The following is a 14,907-nucleotide window of genomic DNA, read 5'->3' as shown; positions in this document are numbered from 1 at the left end:
GTGGCCAACCAGCCTACTGGAAAGCATAGCTTCCCTCTCCCGCACCCTGCCAGCCAATCGACTGTAACTGCCCCTGGAGTTACGTGAGAGACCACTTGTCCCTCCCTCTTGGGCGACCCCATTCACGAATGGCGCCACCCTCCAAGGATCTTAAATTTAATGCTCACCAATCATGACCTTACCGCCACAGGCCTGCATAGTTGCCCAACTACCAGGCCCCCCGCAATCACTCACTGAAAGGTCATGCCCTGTCCCTATACCCACCTAACCAAGCCAGAAGATTCTCCGTGAAGATTTTATTACCCAATTTGGACAACTGGACTTCGTCTTTTAAGAATCACGGCTCCCCCTGATGCATCCATGTGCAATCGTCTTTAAATGTGGAGCCCTGAATAACCTCGCCATTTTGTTATTCATTCTTTTCACCGAATGGTTCAATGCCCTCACAGACTCTTCCCCGCCCTTCCATTGAAATCTCTGCACCATCTGTGACCAAACCAGGATGGACCCCGGACATAGCCGTGCCCACCAACCCAGTTCAGTGATTAATGTTTCAACCAGCCCCGTTCTACCCAGGTGTACCAGATCGTTCCCTCCCAAGTGCAGGATAATTATGCTGGGGTGAGCCCTTTTCCTATCTAGAAGATCTAACACTAGGCCCCTGAATTGACCAAAGCGCAGTCCCGAATGTCTGACATATTATCGACAGACAGAATATCTACATACCAAAATATCGACACAAAAATATCGACAGCAAAAATATCGGAGTTATATCTTCATAAAGGTAAGTGCAAAAATATCGGAAATTAAATATCGTAGTACAAAAATATCGAAATTAAATATATCGGTTTTTTTATGTATTAATAATAATGTAAAAATAATTTTAAAATACATATAATTTTACTATTATTACATTAAAACATTAAAACATATTTAATAATTAATAACTAATACATATACATTTAAAATAAATTAAAAAGTGTACATCTAAATTAATATATATACTTACTACACATATTGCAACAGTAGTAAAAGCGTTGGATAGCGTAGGGGTTTACATTACTATTCCCACTCCAGAGGGTGCAACAGTAGGGAAAGCGTTGGATAGCGCAGGGGTAAAAATTACTATTCCCACACCAGAAGGTGCAACAGTAGGGAAAGCGTTGGATAGCGTAGGGGTTTAAATTACTATTCCTACTCCAGAGGGTGCAACAGTAGGGAAAAGGTTGGATAGCGTAGGGGTAAAAATTACTATTCCTACTCCAGAGGGTGCAACAGTAGGGAAAGCGTTGGATAGCGTAGGAATAAAAATTACTAATTAATTTAATTGAATAATTAATATTATTTAATTACTAATTAATAATTAATTAACATTAATTATATTTTTTTACATATATTAGCACATTAACTCTAATTATTGTACTTAACTAATTATTATTAATTATTTACCAATTATTAATTACCAATAACAATTAATTCTATTTATTTGCACATTAACTCTAATTAATGTGATTAACTAATTAATATAAATTAATTACCAATTAATTATTAATTAACAATAACAAAAATAAATTATATTAGCACATTAACTCTAATTATTTTAATTAACTAATTATTATTAATTAATTACCAATTATTTATTATTTAAAAATATTATAAAATATTTATTAATTAATTAATTATTATTAAATTACTTCCCACCCTATTCCCCTATAAACCCACAACCCGCTCTGATACTAAAACGCAAAATGTAAACAAAATTACAAATTTTCAAACATACATTTAATAACATATTTAACAAACATATAAACAACATAATAAAATACAAAACACTAAACATAATTTCGATATTATTAAATTTCGATATTAGTAACATACATAACATAAAAACGATATTCTGTCTGTCGATATTCTGGACATCGATATTCTATACCATCGAAATTAAAACATCGATATTATTGTATATCGATATTTAAATTTCGATATTTTGTCTCCCTACCCGCAGTCCCCCCTGCCTGTGGAATGCTAACCTAAAACTGGCCTGCCTTGTTCTCATCTCATAATTGCCTGAAATAAAAATGTTACTTAAATGTCTCACATATGAATGACCAATGACCCACACAACGTGTGTTCTCTGGTCCCGGGCGTGCACCCGTTCTTGCTCCGATCAAGGTTGCTGCTGCGCTGCCGCCGTTTCCCTCCTGTGTGACAGGCTTGAGAAACTGTAAAATTGAGCAGAAAAGAACCCAGCATCAGAAAACTGTCTGTGCAGTTCTCATAACATATGCAGCCGCACATAGTGCTTATAGCAATTGGAGGACCACCTGCCAATCTTCTGCACCTCGCTCCAAAATGATTCCAGTGAGGGTATGAGATGTTTAGTCTCAGTGTTTTGGGTAACTTGTTTGTAATCTCTGATGTGAGGCATTGTAATGAGTGGTTTTAATAAGTTTGTCAGTTTGCAGTTAAGAGACTCATGGATAAAGTCAACCCCATTTTTTTTTCAGTTTTTTTGCGATGGAAGATGTTGCTTCTTTGTGGTAAGACAGTGTTAGCCAGAATATGCAGAACCTTGTTTACATGAGTCCAGTAGCATCAACATCAAAAAGTAGATGAGGACAAATAAGAAAGTTGCAGCAGAGGCCACAGACATACAATTGTTATGTGATGTGTAGCGGAGGGCACTTTGTTGAGAGAAAGTGATTCTTTTGATGTTGCCAGGGTGAACTAAAATGTTCATTATGTTTAGGAGGTGTAGCTCTGGCGATAATATTCATAGGATGTGTTATGAAATTTTTTGCTCAGGGGCTATTTGGGTATGTGGGTTGTATTAGAGGTATTTTGAGGGATGCAATTATCCAACTCATTGGAGCACTTGTTGGAATGCTCATCTTTAGGTGTGTCGAGTGAGGTGTAATGGTTTTTTTAGAAGAGCAGACCCCGGGAGGATGTTGTTTGCTTTTATTCCCCATACTTTTTGAGGTGCCTGTGATAACCGGGTTATTGCAGTTAGTGATATCATAGTTAGTGAAGATTGTAGGCAAGACATCAATATTAAGGTCACCACCCGCAGTAAATGATTTTTGGACTTTAAAGGTATCAAATGATCTGGTGAAGATGTGTAGGTTGATACCCAATGATTGGATCATTGCCTTCCCATTTTCAAAATTTGTTGGTTATGTTAAGCTGGGATAGTAAGATTTTTCCTGTTAAAGACATTGTGTCATTGGGAGTGACAAGGAAAAACATAGTGTATTAGTTCAGAAGAATATGCCTTCAACAGAAACAAACATTGATAAAACTAAAAGGTCTTGGTTCTAAAAGACCAAGGCATAGGCTTTGTTAATTAGCATGTGTGTGCAAACGCACAGGTATGTGCATGTATGCAAACTCATGGCTGGGACTATTGAAATGGGTTTTCTGTTAAAGAAATCCTATTCGAACATGGCCATTGATATGTATGCATGTATCATGGGAAACTAACGCCATTTTTAAAATACTGTTCTAACAGAGCAAGCAGCCATAGACTGTCAAAGTCAAATTTAAAAATAGTGAAAAGCAAATGTGCACTATTGCAAAAAAAAGTAAGCATTGAGGCCACTTGCCAGGAGTGGATTGGAGAGCATCGTGGAGTGGGGAATGGCAGAGGAGAGACAACTCCAGAGAAATCCGACACCAATTTATAGAAATAGAATGAAATAGCATACAGATAACCGGAGTTATAGATTTTTGATGTAATATTACATCAGTGCAGTAAAATACATAGACAAAATAATATTGTGATCAATGGCAAAAACCACTACTGACAATCTATCACTTGCAGGTCAAGTTACGTTGAACCCTTACAGGGTTACGGGCATGCAGGCCCCAGGACCAAGCAACAACAGTCAGATCAATTTTACCTACCCCGTGGAGTTCAGGTGCAGAATAGGAGCCCCAGGTGGTACCATTTTTTCCGCTCTCTGGGTGCTGCAACAAACAAAATTCACAAACACAACATAAACACAGATGCTTATGTTGGATGATGGTTGCACGGTGTTCCCTGTAAATGCAATGTCAAGTGTGGGGGTCAGTTACCAGATTGGTGACTATCAAGCCTTGGAAGCAGTAAGCACAGCAATAATCTTCTGGAAATTCACTGGGTTCGGGGGAGTAACGTAGCGGCTTGAAACTTTACAGCAGGTGAGCTCCCACAGTGGACTGTACCACCTGGATTTGGACAACCCCTCGGGGGACCCAAGGGCCAGTGATTCTTTGGATCTGGCGAGCGTTTTACCTGCAGTTTGCAAGGGATTAGTGCCACTAGTCCAGGGAAGGCTGAGGGTGCTTCTGGCTTCCACAAGGGTCCCTCTGTTTGGGAGTGTCGAGTTTTAGCCAATGACAAGCGTAGGTCACTGAGTTCCAAGTCTGTTGCCTCAGAGACAAAGTTTTACTCTTTTGCTTTGTGCTTTGGGACAAGTCCTGTTATCAGAGACACAGTTATCCTCTTGTTCCTTCTTTGAAGTAAGATGTTCAGATCTGAGGTTCTGGTATCAGGCGGGTCCCTAAAATCCTATATTTAGGGGAGTTAGGGATGTGGGAGCTAGTAGCCAATGAGTAGCTAGACCCTGCAGCTAATCTGCCCCAGAGGTGGCTACATCCGCGGATGTAGATCACCATTTCTACCAGAACCCACTATTTCTGCCCTTCTAAAGATGGCAGAATTCTACTTTATGTGCACAGATCAATTTACCACCCTAGAAGTGTGGCCATCTTCCTGAAGGTGTACACCTCCTGCATATCTAATTTCCTGTCTTGCCCAGGCACAAGCACATCTGGGGCAAGGAGAGGGCTGTGTCCTCTCAGGGAGCCAGACCAGGTGTGTATCAGAGGCGGTGCAGCTTTGAAGCTCACCGCCTTGATATGCCAATTCGTTAGCCTGCTTTGGAGGAGGACGGTGTGACCATCTTCCTGCAAAAGCCTTTGTTCCTGACTCCTGAGAGTGATCATACGGCCTGGCAGGAGGTCAGAATTCTGTCTTGCCTGCAGCAGGTTCTGCAAAGCACGGGCTGGTCAGCCAGAGCTCAGTGAAGCTGGAGCAACTAGATGGGCAACCTGTCAGGTGCAACCTGAGTGCATGCCATGTCTCCCAGGACACAAGAATCATTTCAGGGGTGAGAAGGCACGTTGTTTGATACCAAACATGCTATATTTTAGGGGTACCGTAATGGATCTGCCAATCTCAGGAGTGCCCTGTTGGCAGCGCATGTTGTCCTATGACCGCTAACACTTACAGTAGTTTCCAATGGGGAATTCCACTACAGGGACATATAGGTATGCACTTATATGTCCATACCTTTAATATAAGGCACCCTGCTTTCTGGGCTGAAGAGGCCTTCCTTAGGGGTGCCTGACATATATTAAATATAGTGCATTGACTGTGCCACACATAATTAGGGAACAGTCGAGTTAAAGCAGTTTTCACTGCTGCTCTAGTCTGCAATGGCATGCCTGCTGTCAGAAGTATGCTTGGGTCACCCAGGGTGGCACAAAATGGAGCAGCGGCCTAAGAGACCTCTTTACCATCTATGCACTGGGCTCCCCTGGTACCATATACTAGGAATTTATGAAGGGGTGAAGTATTTGCCAATTTGGGATTACTAAGCTGAACATAACAGTTTTGGGAGAGAGAACAGGGACTGGAGTTTGGCAGCAGATTCCAGTAAACTATCAAAGTCATAGCCTTCATCATTTGGAGCTAAAAGTAGGGGTGACTGTTGGACCTGTCAGCCTTAGGGTGGTCTTCCCATACATTTTTGCTCTTGTGCCTCCCATTTTCACTGTACTTTTGTTGGAATTAGGACTCTGGGCGCGGCTCACTGCTGCTAATCAGTGCTGAGGTGCAGGTGCTCTCCCCTAAAACATTGTGACACTGGCATATCTGCCACAAGCCCCTGATACTGCAGTAAGGCTTAACCCCCATAGGCTAACATTGGGAACCCCCCTTATGGGATAACTTCTGACTGGGACCGAATAAGTCTGTCATGTTTGGTCTTGTTGGACTCCTAGCGGGGAACCCTTTCCAACGATATATGTGGTTTGGGCTCTACTACTACTTTTTTAGAAAGTGGGCATTTTCCTGCCTACACTTAGTCTGGGCACTGTAGACTCCCCCCTCCCCTCTGCATACTGATAGCCTGCCTGAGTTGGGAGGTGGGAGTGGTGATTCATACCTTCTCCCCTTGGAAGGGCTGTGATCGGCTGCCCATTGTAGCCTTAACGGCTTGTCTCTCGTCACTGTGACAGCCAGGTCAGGGAAGGCAGGGAAAATCCCAGAACTCCCTGGACTCTTCCAGAAGCCCCTGCCCCCAGACCCTTCCAGAGACTTCTACTACTTTCTAGCCCCTAGACTGTAGGATATATAAGGTAGGGTCCTGGCCTCACTTCTTTGTTACACTGCTGGACTACGGGGAATCTCTGCTGGAGTACGGACTGCTGCACCAGGAGGATTGCCACTTGTGAGGAGGCTGACTGCTCCCAGGAACTGCTGCCCCTACTGGTTGAGCTGCCCACTGCCTGCTGATCCTGCCCTGCTAGGGAGGACTGGAAATAACACCCCCAGAGTGTCCCCACAATCCACAAAAGAATTTCCTTTTTGGGACTGCACCCTTTGTGATTTAAAGGAAACTGCCCCTGCTCTTTCAGGCTACCACTGCGGTTCTGAACAGCCTCTGCCCCCGAAACACTGTCTCAGCAGCACTGGGACTGGGAATTCCTTTTCATCTGACACCCCCGGAATCACTGTCGCCGCCAGGGGGCCCTACCTGCACTACGAGCCACTGCGAGGGAGAGGTGCTGCGCAAGGACTGAAGCGCTGTTGCAAAGGAGGACTGTGTGCCTTATTTAAATCACCTCTGGGTGCTGAGAGCAGCGTCTGCACCCCCCCCCCCCCCAAAGACTGGACTCATAAACTGCCCCCAAGCTCACCGCTGCTAGCCTGGGCCCCTGAGCGCACTGCGCGCCTGTGGAGGAAAGCACTGTGCCAACCACAATCACCCCCGACGCCCGGGGACCCCAAGTGTGCTGAGAAGTGCTGTGTGAAGAAAAGCGCTGTCTCACTGGAAATCACCACAGCTCCACTGTGCCCTGCTCACGCTGTCTGTGGGACGGGGAGCGCTACAGAGTGAACGCGCTGAGCCTGCGATATTCCTTCCACCGCCCAAGAAGTGCTGCCGTGTTATTTGTACCCCGGGCTCGGCCTCAAAAGTGTCCGGGGCATGTGGCTGCAGTCAGCGTGAACATCAAAGGCCTGCGGGGCATTGCACTGCCCACGGCCCAGGACGGGGGAAAGAGACTGCGCCTTAGCTGAACCAGCTGAGAGGCGTTGTCTGTTAACGGAGGACGCCATGCGGGAGGGGCTGCTCCTCTCCTCACCCTGGCAGCGCCTGCAAAGATCCAACACCCGGGAGGTCAGCGGATCCACGCAACAGTGCCTACAATCCCCGCCGCAGGTAACCATTTTGTATGTCAGGTTGCTGCGAGTAAGCGGGTTATGGGCCGGGCAGGATTGTGAACTCGCTTCACTTGAGAGGCCTTCTCTTTGGAAGTGTGTGGGGCTGCGTAGCTTGCTAGTGGGCCGCCAAGGACTGTGCCAAATACCTGATTGTTGGCTCTGCGCGGGGCATTCCGGGGGGCGGATCAGCGGGGGCCTAACTACTCTGCCGCCGGGGCCTTGATGTCATAGGACACATGTCCATCCTCACGAGCAGGGGAAACACCGCGCAAGGAATGGCTGGATTTAAATGCAAAGACCTGGGTTGCCCAAGTGTTGCAGCCTTATACAGACTGGGATCAGTGTCTAAATCTCCCGCATTTGGGGAACTGTTGGCTCTCAAGGTCGGTCCTCTGAAAGACCGTCTATACCAATATTAGAGACTGGCTCTAACCCACTAGGAGAGACTGAGGAATCCCTGAGCCACCAGCCCATTTTTGTTACAGTGTCCCCAAGAGACATTTCAGTGGAAACTTATAACCGTGTATATTGGAGTCTTACCATTTTCTCTGACCTTGCATAATTTTTAGATAAAGGTATTTTTATTTTCTTATATAAAACCGGTGTGGTGTCCCTTCTTGTGAGTATTTTTACTGTGTCACCTTCGCTGTGTGTTTCACAAATACTTTACACATTGCCTCTGAGGTTAAGCCTTCCTGCTTTGCGCCAAGCTACCCTGTTGGAAGCGGTGGTCCCTACTTGGACTAGGGTGCATATCCCGGCCAACTAGAGAACCCGGTTCTAACAGTGACCGTACAAAAAGGGGCACTTTCCTACACACTTGCACTCCAATACATTGCTCACTTTTAAAGAAATAAGCATTGACAAAGTTGTGAAACCTATTGGCTTTGCCACTGTTTGTTTTCAACCTAGATAGCCTCTTGGCTTCTTGGAATAGCATTTTGTTAAAATAGAACAAAGTGCTTCAAAAGTTGGGGATGAGGGGAGAAGCAAGTGGTATGTGGAAGAGGAAGATTAGGAAAAACGACAGCCAGGAAATATTCTCTCCCGTGTACTTCAAAGAAAGGTCTGACATTAGCAGTGGAAGGATACCTCATCCAAACAGAACAGAGGGAAATAAACGTGCTCCTGTGAGGGATACACACCATCAAATGCAGTGTGTATTTCTTTACTTCATTTTTCGTTCTGTTGAGTGACATATGATGCTTTACAGCAACTTTAAAGTGCTCAAAAGCATATAGACAGTTAAGCACGTTTATAGTACAAACTAGGAGCATGTTTCTCAAGAACCAGATTACATTGCACATATTTAGGCACATGGAGATTAAGTGATTTACCCAAAACCACAAATATTTAGCCAGGGTCAGGATTCAAATTTGGTTTCCCAGTCCAAAGTCAGCAGCTCTGACCATTAGGCCACATTTCCTCCCTGACACATAGATGGTGGGATGGTTGTTCTCATCGGGATTATAATCAAATTGAATGTTAGGCAATCTTGCGCTTCGGCCCAGGGACTGCAAATGGCAAGTGTGCTATTTATGCAGGTTTGATACTATGTGTGATTAATTGTGAAGTGCCCATATCGATTATCTTCACTCCCTTACTGATTCTCAGGAAACCACCTTCCAGTATAGAGCCTTCAGGGACAGATTTCAAATTGGTGCTGCCTTAGACATGTATCCTTCTGCTGAATGCTTGTAATTGATTTGAGACTTGAAACAAAGTTGCTGGAGGTAAGCCATATGCTTCAGGGGGCTTTTGTATCATTGGAAGAGTTTGAAAGGTATGCCATGCTGCAAATATGCAGTGATTCACTTACTAATCATGCTATCTGACCCTTGATTGTACTCTGATGGAAAGGCACTGGAAGACCGTCAACGTGTGATCATAAACCAATTCATAATCCAAATATGAGCCGGCAGGCTTTGAGTTTGGTATTCCATGTAGGTGGCATTGCAGTGTGCCTGAGGGATGCTACCACCATGAGATAGCTGAAGTAAAAGGTACTTCCCAGGAGACAGACGTAAATGGTGGAGTACAGTTATGTTGAGTTAGCTTACAGGTCGTAGTTAAATTAGATCCATAAATTGTGGACTATCTACATAAGCACTGCTTCTGCTGCATTGTAGTTAGATTCTTTGCCCAATTGTAATAGTGTTTTTAAGGGTGTTCTAATGTATATGGGGAAGTACTCACTATCACCGACTATGTTATTGTTTACAGACTGTTCTGATCGTATTCCCGCAGCTATCTCGCCTGCCTGGTTAGTCCTCCTGTTCATGAGCACTTTACGACCTCTGTATATCCTGACAAATGTAAAATTGCTGTAGAGGGTGACTCCACTTTAGGTCGAGGTATTTTTAACCTTTTAAGATATAAAAGAAACAGCACCTCAAAGGTGAATTCCTCCAATTACGAGTATCACGGTGAGTATCTGTTAATATGTAACCCAGCTCACCAAATAATAATAATTCTGCTCTATTATTTGAACCTCAATAATTCTTGGCCCTTCCTCAAATTTCGAATAAATTACTGTAATGAAAACCACATGCAATATCTTTCCGATTTAACAGAAACTTTATCTATAAATTAAATGACTTTTTATATAATCGCCTCCGCGCCATAGCAAATGGCCAAATTCAAATACATTTCTCTGAAAAAACTACTTTAATTATAAAACGAATGCAAGTCTTTGATCTTTTTGCTGTGCTAAATTTAAATTTCTAATTTTATTATTCATAACTTATTTGAGCAAATGAAGGGCGAAAAAATTAAATGAACTCTTAGGCCCAGATTTACTAAACGTTCACACAACGCAATGCAGAAAGGGAACTTGGAGAGAGCAGTACTGTGTGAAAGGAAGAGCGCCAAAATGCACTATATATACTAAGATATCACTTCTGCTCTGTCCTTGCACTGGCACACTTGTGGTAGCCTAGTGTCAATGGAGGCAAGGGTGCCTGTGTTATGGTCAGAATAGTTTTTGTGCAAGAAGGAATACCTTTCTCCACAAAATCTTTTCTTAGAGACTTAGGGGCATATTTACAATAACTGGTACATCCCTGCAAATCAGCAGGGATGCGCCAGTTATTGTGCGCCACAGCTCCGCCATCATGGATACGCCGCATTTATAATGCGGCGCACCGTGGGGCAAAAACGGCACAGATGATTGACGCATCTGTGCCGTAAAAGCGACGCAGCTCCAGCAATGCTCTGGGGGCCCTATCTAGTTAATGCTGTGTCAATCCTTACGCCTGCTTCAGGCAGGCGCAGGGTTTTGACGCAGCATGGGCCTAAAAGTGACTGAGTGAAATCTTGTAGATTTCACTCAGCCACTTTTAGGAGGCGTTCCTGCGCTGGAACGCCCCCCCTGCGCAGGAACGCCTACATGTGGCGCAGGGCTTTACAACGTGACGCATCTCCCAGATGCGTCACGTTGTAAGTACTCCGCACCATGGCGCAGGATTTGCGCCGCCGCTGCGTCACAAAAGTGACGCAGCGGCAGCGTAAATGAGGCACAAGTGGCTTGTAAATCTGCCCCAAATTCTTCTTTGCATATGGCTGTAGAATAGAGCACAAAAGGAAAGAGGAAGTAACAAGAAGAAATAGATATTTCTCCCTGTTACACCAGCCTAAAAGCCTTGAATTAAAGCAACACTATATTCACAAAAAAAGAGTTTAGAGATAAATCTTTTGAATTTTCTAAGTGATATTGTAAAAATACAGCAAAATACTGTGCGAAATAAATACGTGTTCAAATACAAGTTGTTGCTTTTTCATTTGTTAACAGAATGTAACATTTTAAACATTACAGGGAGGATTCACGCGAAAGTACTCCTTAAGTTCGAAAACAGGAACTCTCCTCCCAGAATTTCCCAGCGCCCAACATCTCGTGCTGCAGGGATGCACGTCAAAAGATAAGGTAAGACCGCGTGATGTTTGCTCGCGGATTCACAGACCAAAAACCTGTGTCGGCTGTGATACTGACACTCAACAGATGGGCCGCCCCTGCTGGTCAAACAGAGATGACTGATTTATAGCAGGGCTTACGAGGCTCCCGACCTGATGGCCAGCTGTGGGTTCAATGGAAAGTGGAAGGAATAATTCACTGTTTAACTGGTCAGACTCTGGGCGCCCCCCTTTGTGTGTTAATGGGACACCAGGAAAGAAGAAAGAGAATCACGGTTAAAGACGTGGCTTAGTTAAAACTAGCTGATAAGATAAATGGGGTTGTGGTTATAGGTTTGAGAACTCATAATTCTCCCGTAAAGCTTTCCAAAGGTGATCAGCTTTACCTGTTCACAAAGTTGTTGCTATATATTCATAATAATGTTTTTTTTTTTTTAAATCATTATTCTGTTGCCGAATAGTTGTTTTTGTGGTAGATTTGCCAGTTTGTTTTCTGAAAGTAAGCATCTTTACGCTATTGGAATTTTTTTGTATCCAGCAAACCAGGGGTTTTGTGAGGATTCTTAGATATTACTAGCAGAAATATTGCCAACTTGGTGCAATTGGAAAGTGACCCAGACTCAGAAGTTAGAAGGGAGTTTGTTCTTTCTTCTCCCACTTGTTCCCCATCATTTGTAGTCTTGTCTTGTAGGGTCGTGTCGTATCTTATGTTATCTTTGCCTAAAGGGTATAACATCCTAGCCTTTTGGCGACGTGCTGATTTGTGAGGGCGGTGGTTAGGGTGGGCTTGTAAAAGGCCTGCATTCCTTGTCCGCATGGTTAAAGTTCTGTACTGAACTTTCTGTACTTCTGTGCTTCTGTGTGGGTAATTTAGTGATATAGAAGTAGTCAAGGGTCAGGGGTGATGTGGCAAGATGGGCAGGCAGTAGGGTGGCAGTGCGTCAAACTGACTCACCTTACTTCGCTGCTCTCGTCCTGTAGAAACCCTCGTGGTGGAGACGGCACATGTCTCACTCCCTCAAACGATGGTCAGATGCCTCAAACGATGATCGAATGCCTCAGTTCCAGGCACACAGCTCCGGGCACCCACTGCTTCGCCTCCCTCGTTAGTGCCGTTGCTGCTGATGCCGAATTAGAGGAGCAGCCGCTTCAAACACTGGAAGCACCGGAAAAGACCTCCGCGCTCAACCCAAATGCATGCCACCTGTCGTTACTGCCACAGGTACACTGAACGTTAATGTTCGCTCCCTGCCGCCGCCGCCTTCTCCTCCCTGGTGGCTAAAGCTACACGCTTCTCAACACCACCGTAAAATTCCTGCTCCAATCTCACGGTGAAGCATGTCCGTGTGGGGCTCACTTGCAGCTCTTGGCTCCAGCGGCAACGGCGGCTGCCGTGACTTGCTCGCGGTTCACGGCACCAGGGTCGGCAAGGGTCTCGGAGCCCACAGCAGAAAGCAGGTGGCAGATGGCTGGTGGCTCGCGGGATCCCACTCCTTACAGCTTACGGCTTACAGCTTTCTCGTTACAGCTTTCGCTATGGCCGCTGCTGCAGCCGGATATTCTGAAGTACCAATAAGGCTTAAGTGCCTTTATATACTCAAAATGTATCTTTAATTTTGAAACCAACACCTCATCTACAGTCCTAATTATAATCCTCGCTCGACAAGTCATGTTAAATTCCTATCTTTTTTCTAATATAGTCTTATTGTGAGGGGGTTCCAGGAATTCTATAATGGCCCTGTTCCTAAACTATGAAAGGAATATCATAAATGCAGTTGTGTAGGCTTATACTAATTCCACTGGTGTGCCCTACCAAGAAAACCCACAAAACCACTCCTCAAAGGAAACTTTTTCATATGGAAATCCCATGCTACTGGTAAAATTTCTGTATGACCAATTCTTGTTTGGAAAGGCAGGCTCCCACCACTCTGGGTACTTTGTGGAGTGGCCCCAAAACATCTCAAATGGGTATAACAAGTGATATTTATACAAATTCAAGAAGAATTATTAAGAATTGACATAGAAATGGATGTGCCCACCTTGCACTTTTACTAATTGGAGGATGGACAATTTGGGGACAGTTCACAAAGGCATGAGTGTGTAAGGAAAGAGTACTCGTGTAGTTCTATTTCCCGTAATCATAAATGCTTTTGTGAATCAAATCTAAATGTTCTAAACTAAGGGCCATTTACATAGTTGTGCTTAAATGGTAGATCTAGCAGTTTCTCGCTGTATGGGATGCATCACAGCAAGGCAGAATCCACTGCCCTAGTAGGATGAGTATGATACACTTGTCTGATAACCTGTGTTCACCCTTGGGTAGCTTAGCACAGAGCAGTCAGGCTAATCCTCAGGGTCAAAGTGTAAAATATTGGCACAACCCGGGTCAAAGTGTAAAATATTGGCACAACCCCCACCATTGCAACAAACTTTGTATGCTACAAAAAGACTCCACACCGTGTGTATAAAACATTACCCTTTGTATTGCACACTCTTTGAAATCAAAACTATATACATATTGGATATACTTTACAGTTACATGCAATTGTCAACCTCTTCCATAAACAACAGAACAGCATAAACATGCATGTACTAGTCATAGGCATACACGTGCTCAGTTATCCTCTCAGCCTCGTAAGCAGTATAATCCATATGCGTACTTCCCTGTGGTGTTCACAATCCAAGCAATTCCTCCCAGGTCAAAAGCAACAAAAACATACATGCAGGCTGTTTAGAGGTATTTGACTTTCCTGCTAACACAGCAGCATAAAACACAACATTCCCAATATCGCATTTCCCATGCAGTTGTAATAGAACATCACAGGTTCTGACTATGCCTCATTACCCAGCCCTCTGACACTCAAACTACACCAGCCAATGAAACATGTTGCACCCGCTGGTGACAGTTTCATTAGATTGACAGGACCACATAAAGTGGAAGGAAACAGTTACGTGTTCTTGTCCATCCAGATTAGGTCCTCAGGCACCCAGTGGCACCTTCATGAGTGTGGGATTTGGAGAATAGTTTCCCCTCCAGCCGAGGTGAGAGCTGAAGTTGCTCCAAGCAGCCAGCCGTGTGTGCACACACGGCACAACACGTCCCCTCGGGTCCAGTCACAGTATTCTCACAACGGAGTACATTATGGCGTGGGTCCCGGAAGAGGGAGCCGACAACCCCAGACTGAGGCCGCAATGTCAGCTATAACTTCCTCCAGCTCTGGAGGTCGGAGAAGTCTATGCTGCCAGCTTGGGTCTCACAGACTTGGAAAACTTCCCCCAACACCCCTCTGACACCACCTGCCACAGAGTGCGAGCTAGCACAGGTTTATGGTTGTAAGCTCGGGTCCTCTGGCTCAGCAGACTTCCCCCACACGCCTTGAAATTCTTACGCTACAGCACCACCAGATGGGCCGTTGATCACTACGAGCACACTCCTCGGCACAGTATGAATACTGTACATGTCAGGATGGTCAGTGTCCCAATCATCGATCACTTCCACCCAGTTC

General features: G+C 44.5%; 1 protein-coding gene across 1 annotated transcript in view; it reads left to right on the top strand.

The window, feature by feature from the left end:
- RFX6 (regulatory factor X6) overlaps window positions 1–14,907 on the top strand; it is a 465,451-nt gene that overhangs the window by 247,512 nt on the left and 203,032 nt on the right. The window contains exon 7 of the mRNA XM_086925262.1: window positions 11,307–11,414. Within this exon, the coding sequence (XP_086781388.1) occupies window positions 11,307–11,414 (108 nt within the window). The remainder of the gene's footprint in view (window positions 1–11,306; window positions 11,415–14,907) is intronic.

The sequence above is a fragment of the Lissotriton vulgaris genome, chromosome 6 (genome assembly GCF_964263255.1).
Source record: "Lissotriton vulgaris chromosome 6, aLisVul1.2, whole genome shotgun sequence".
Taxonomy (NCBI): Eukaryota; Metazoa; Chordata; class Amphibia; order Caudata; family Salamandridae; genus Lissotriton; species Lissotriton vulgaris.
Note: the sequence above shows the minus strand (reverse complement) of the source record. Positions and strands in the feature narration are given on the sequence as shown.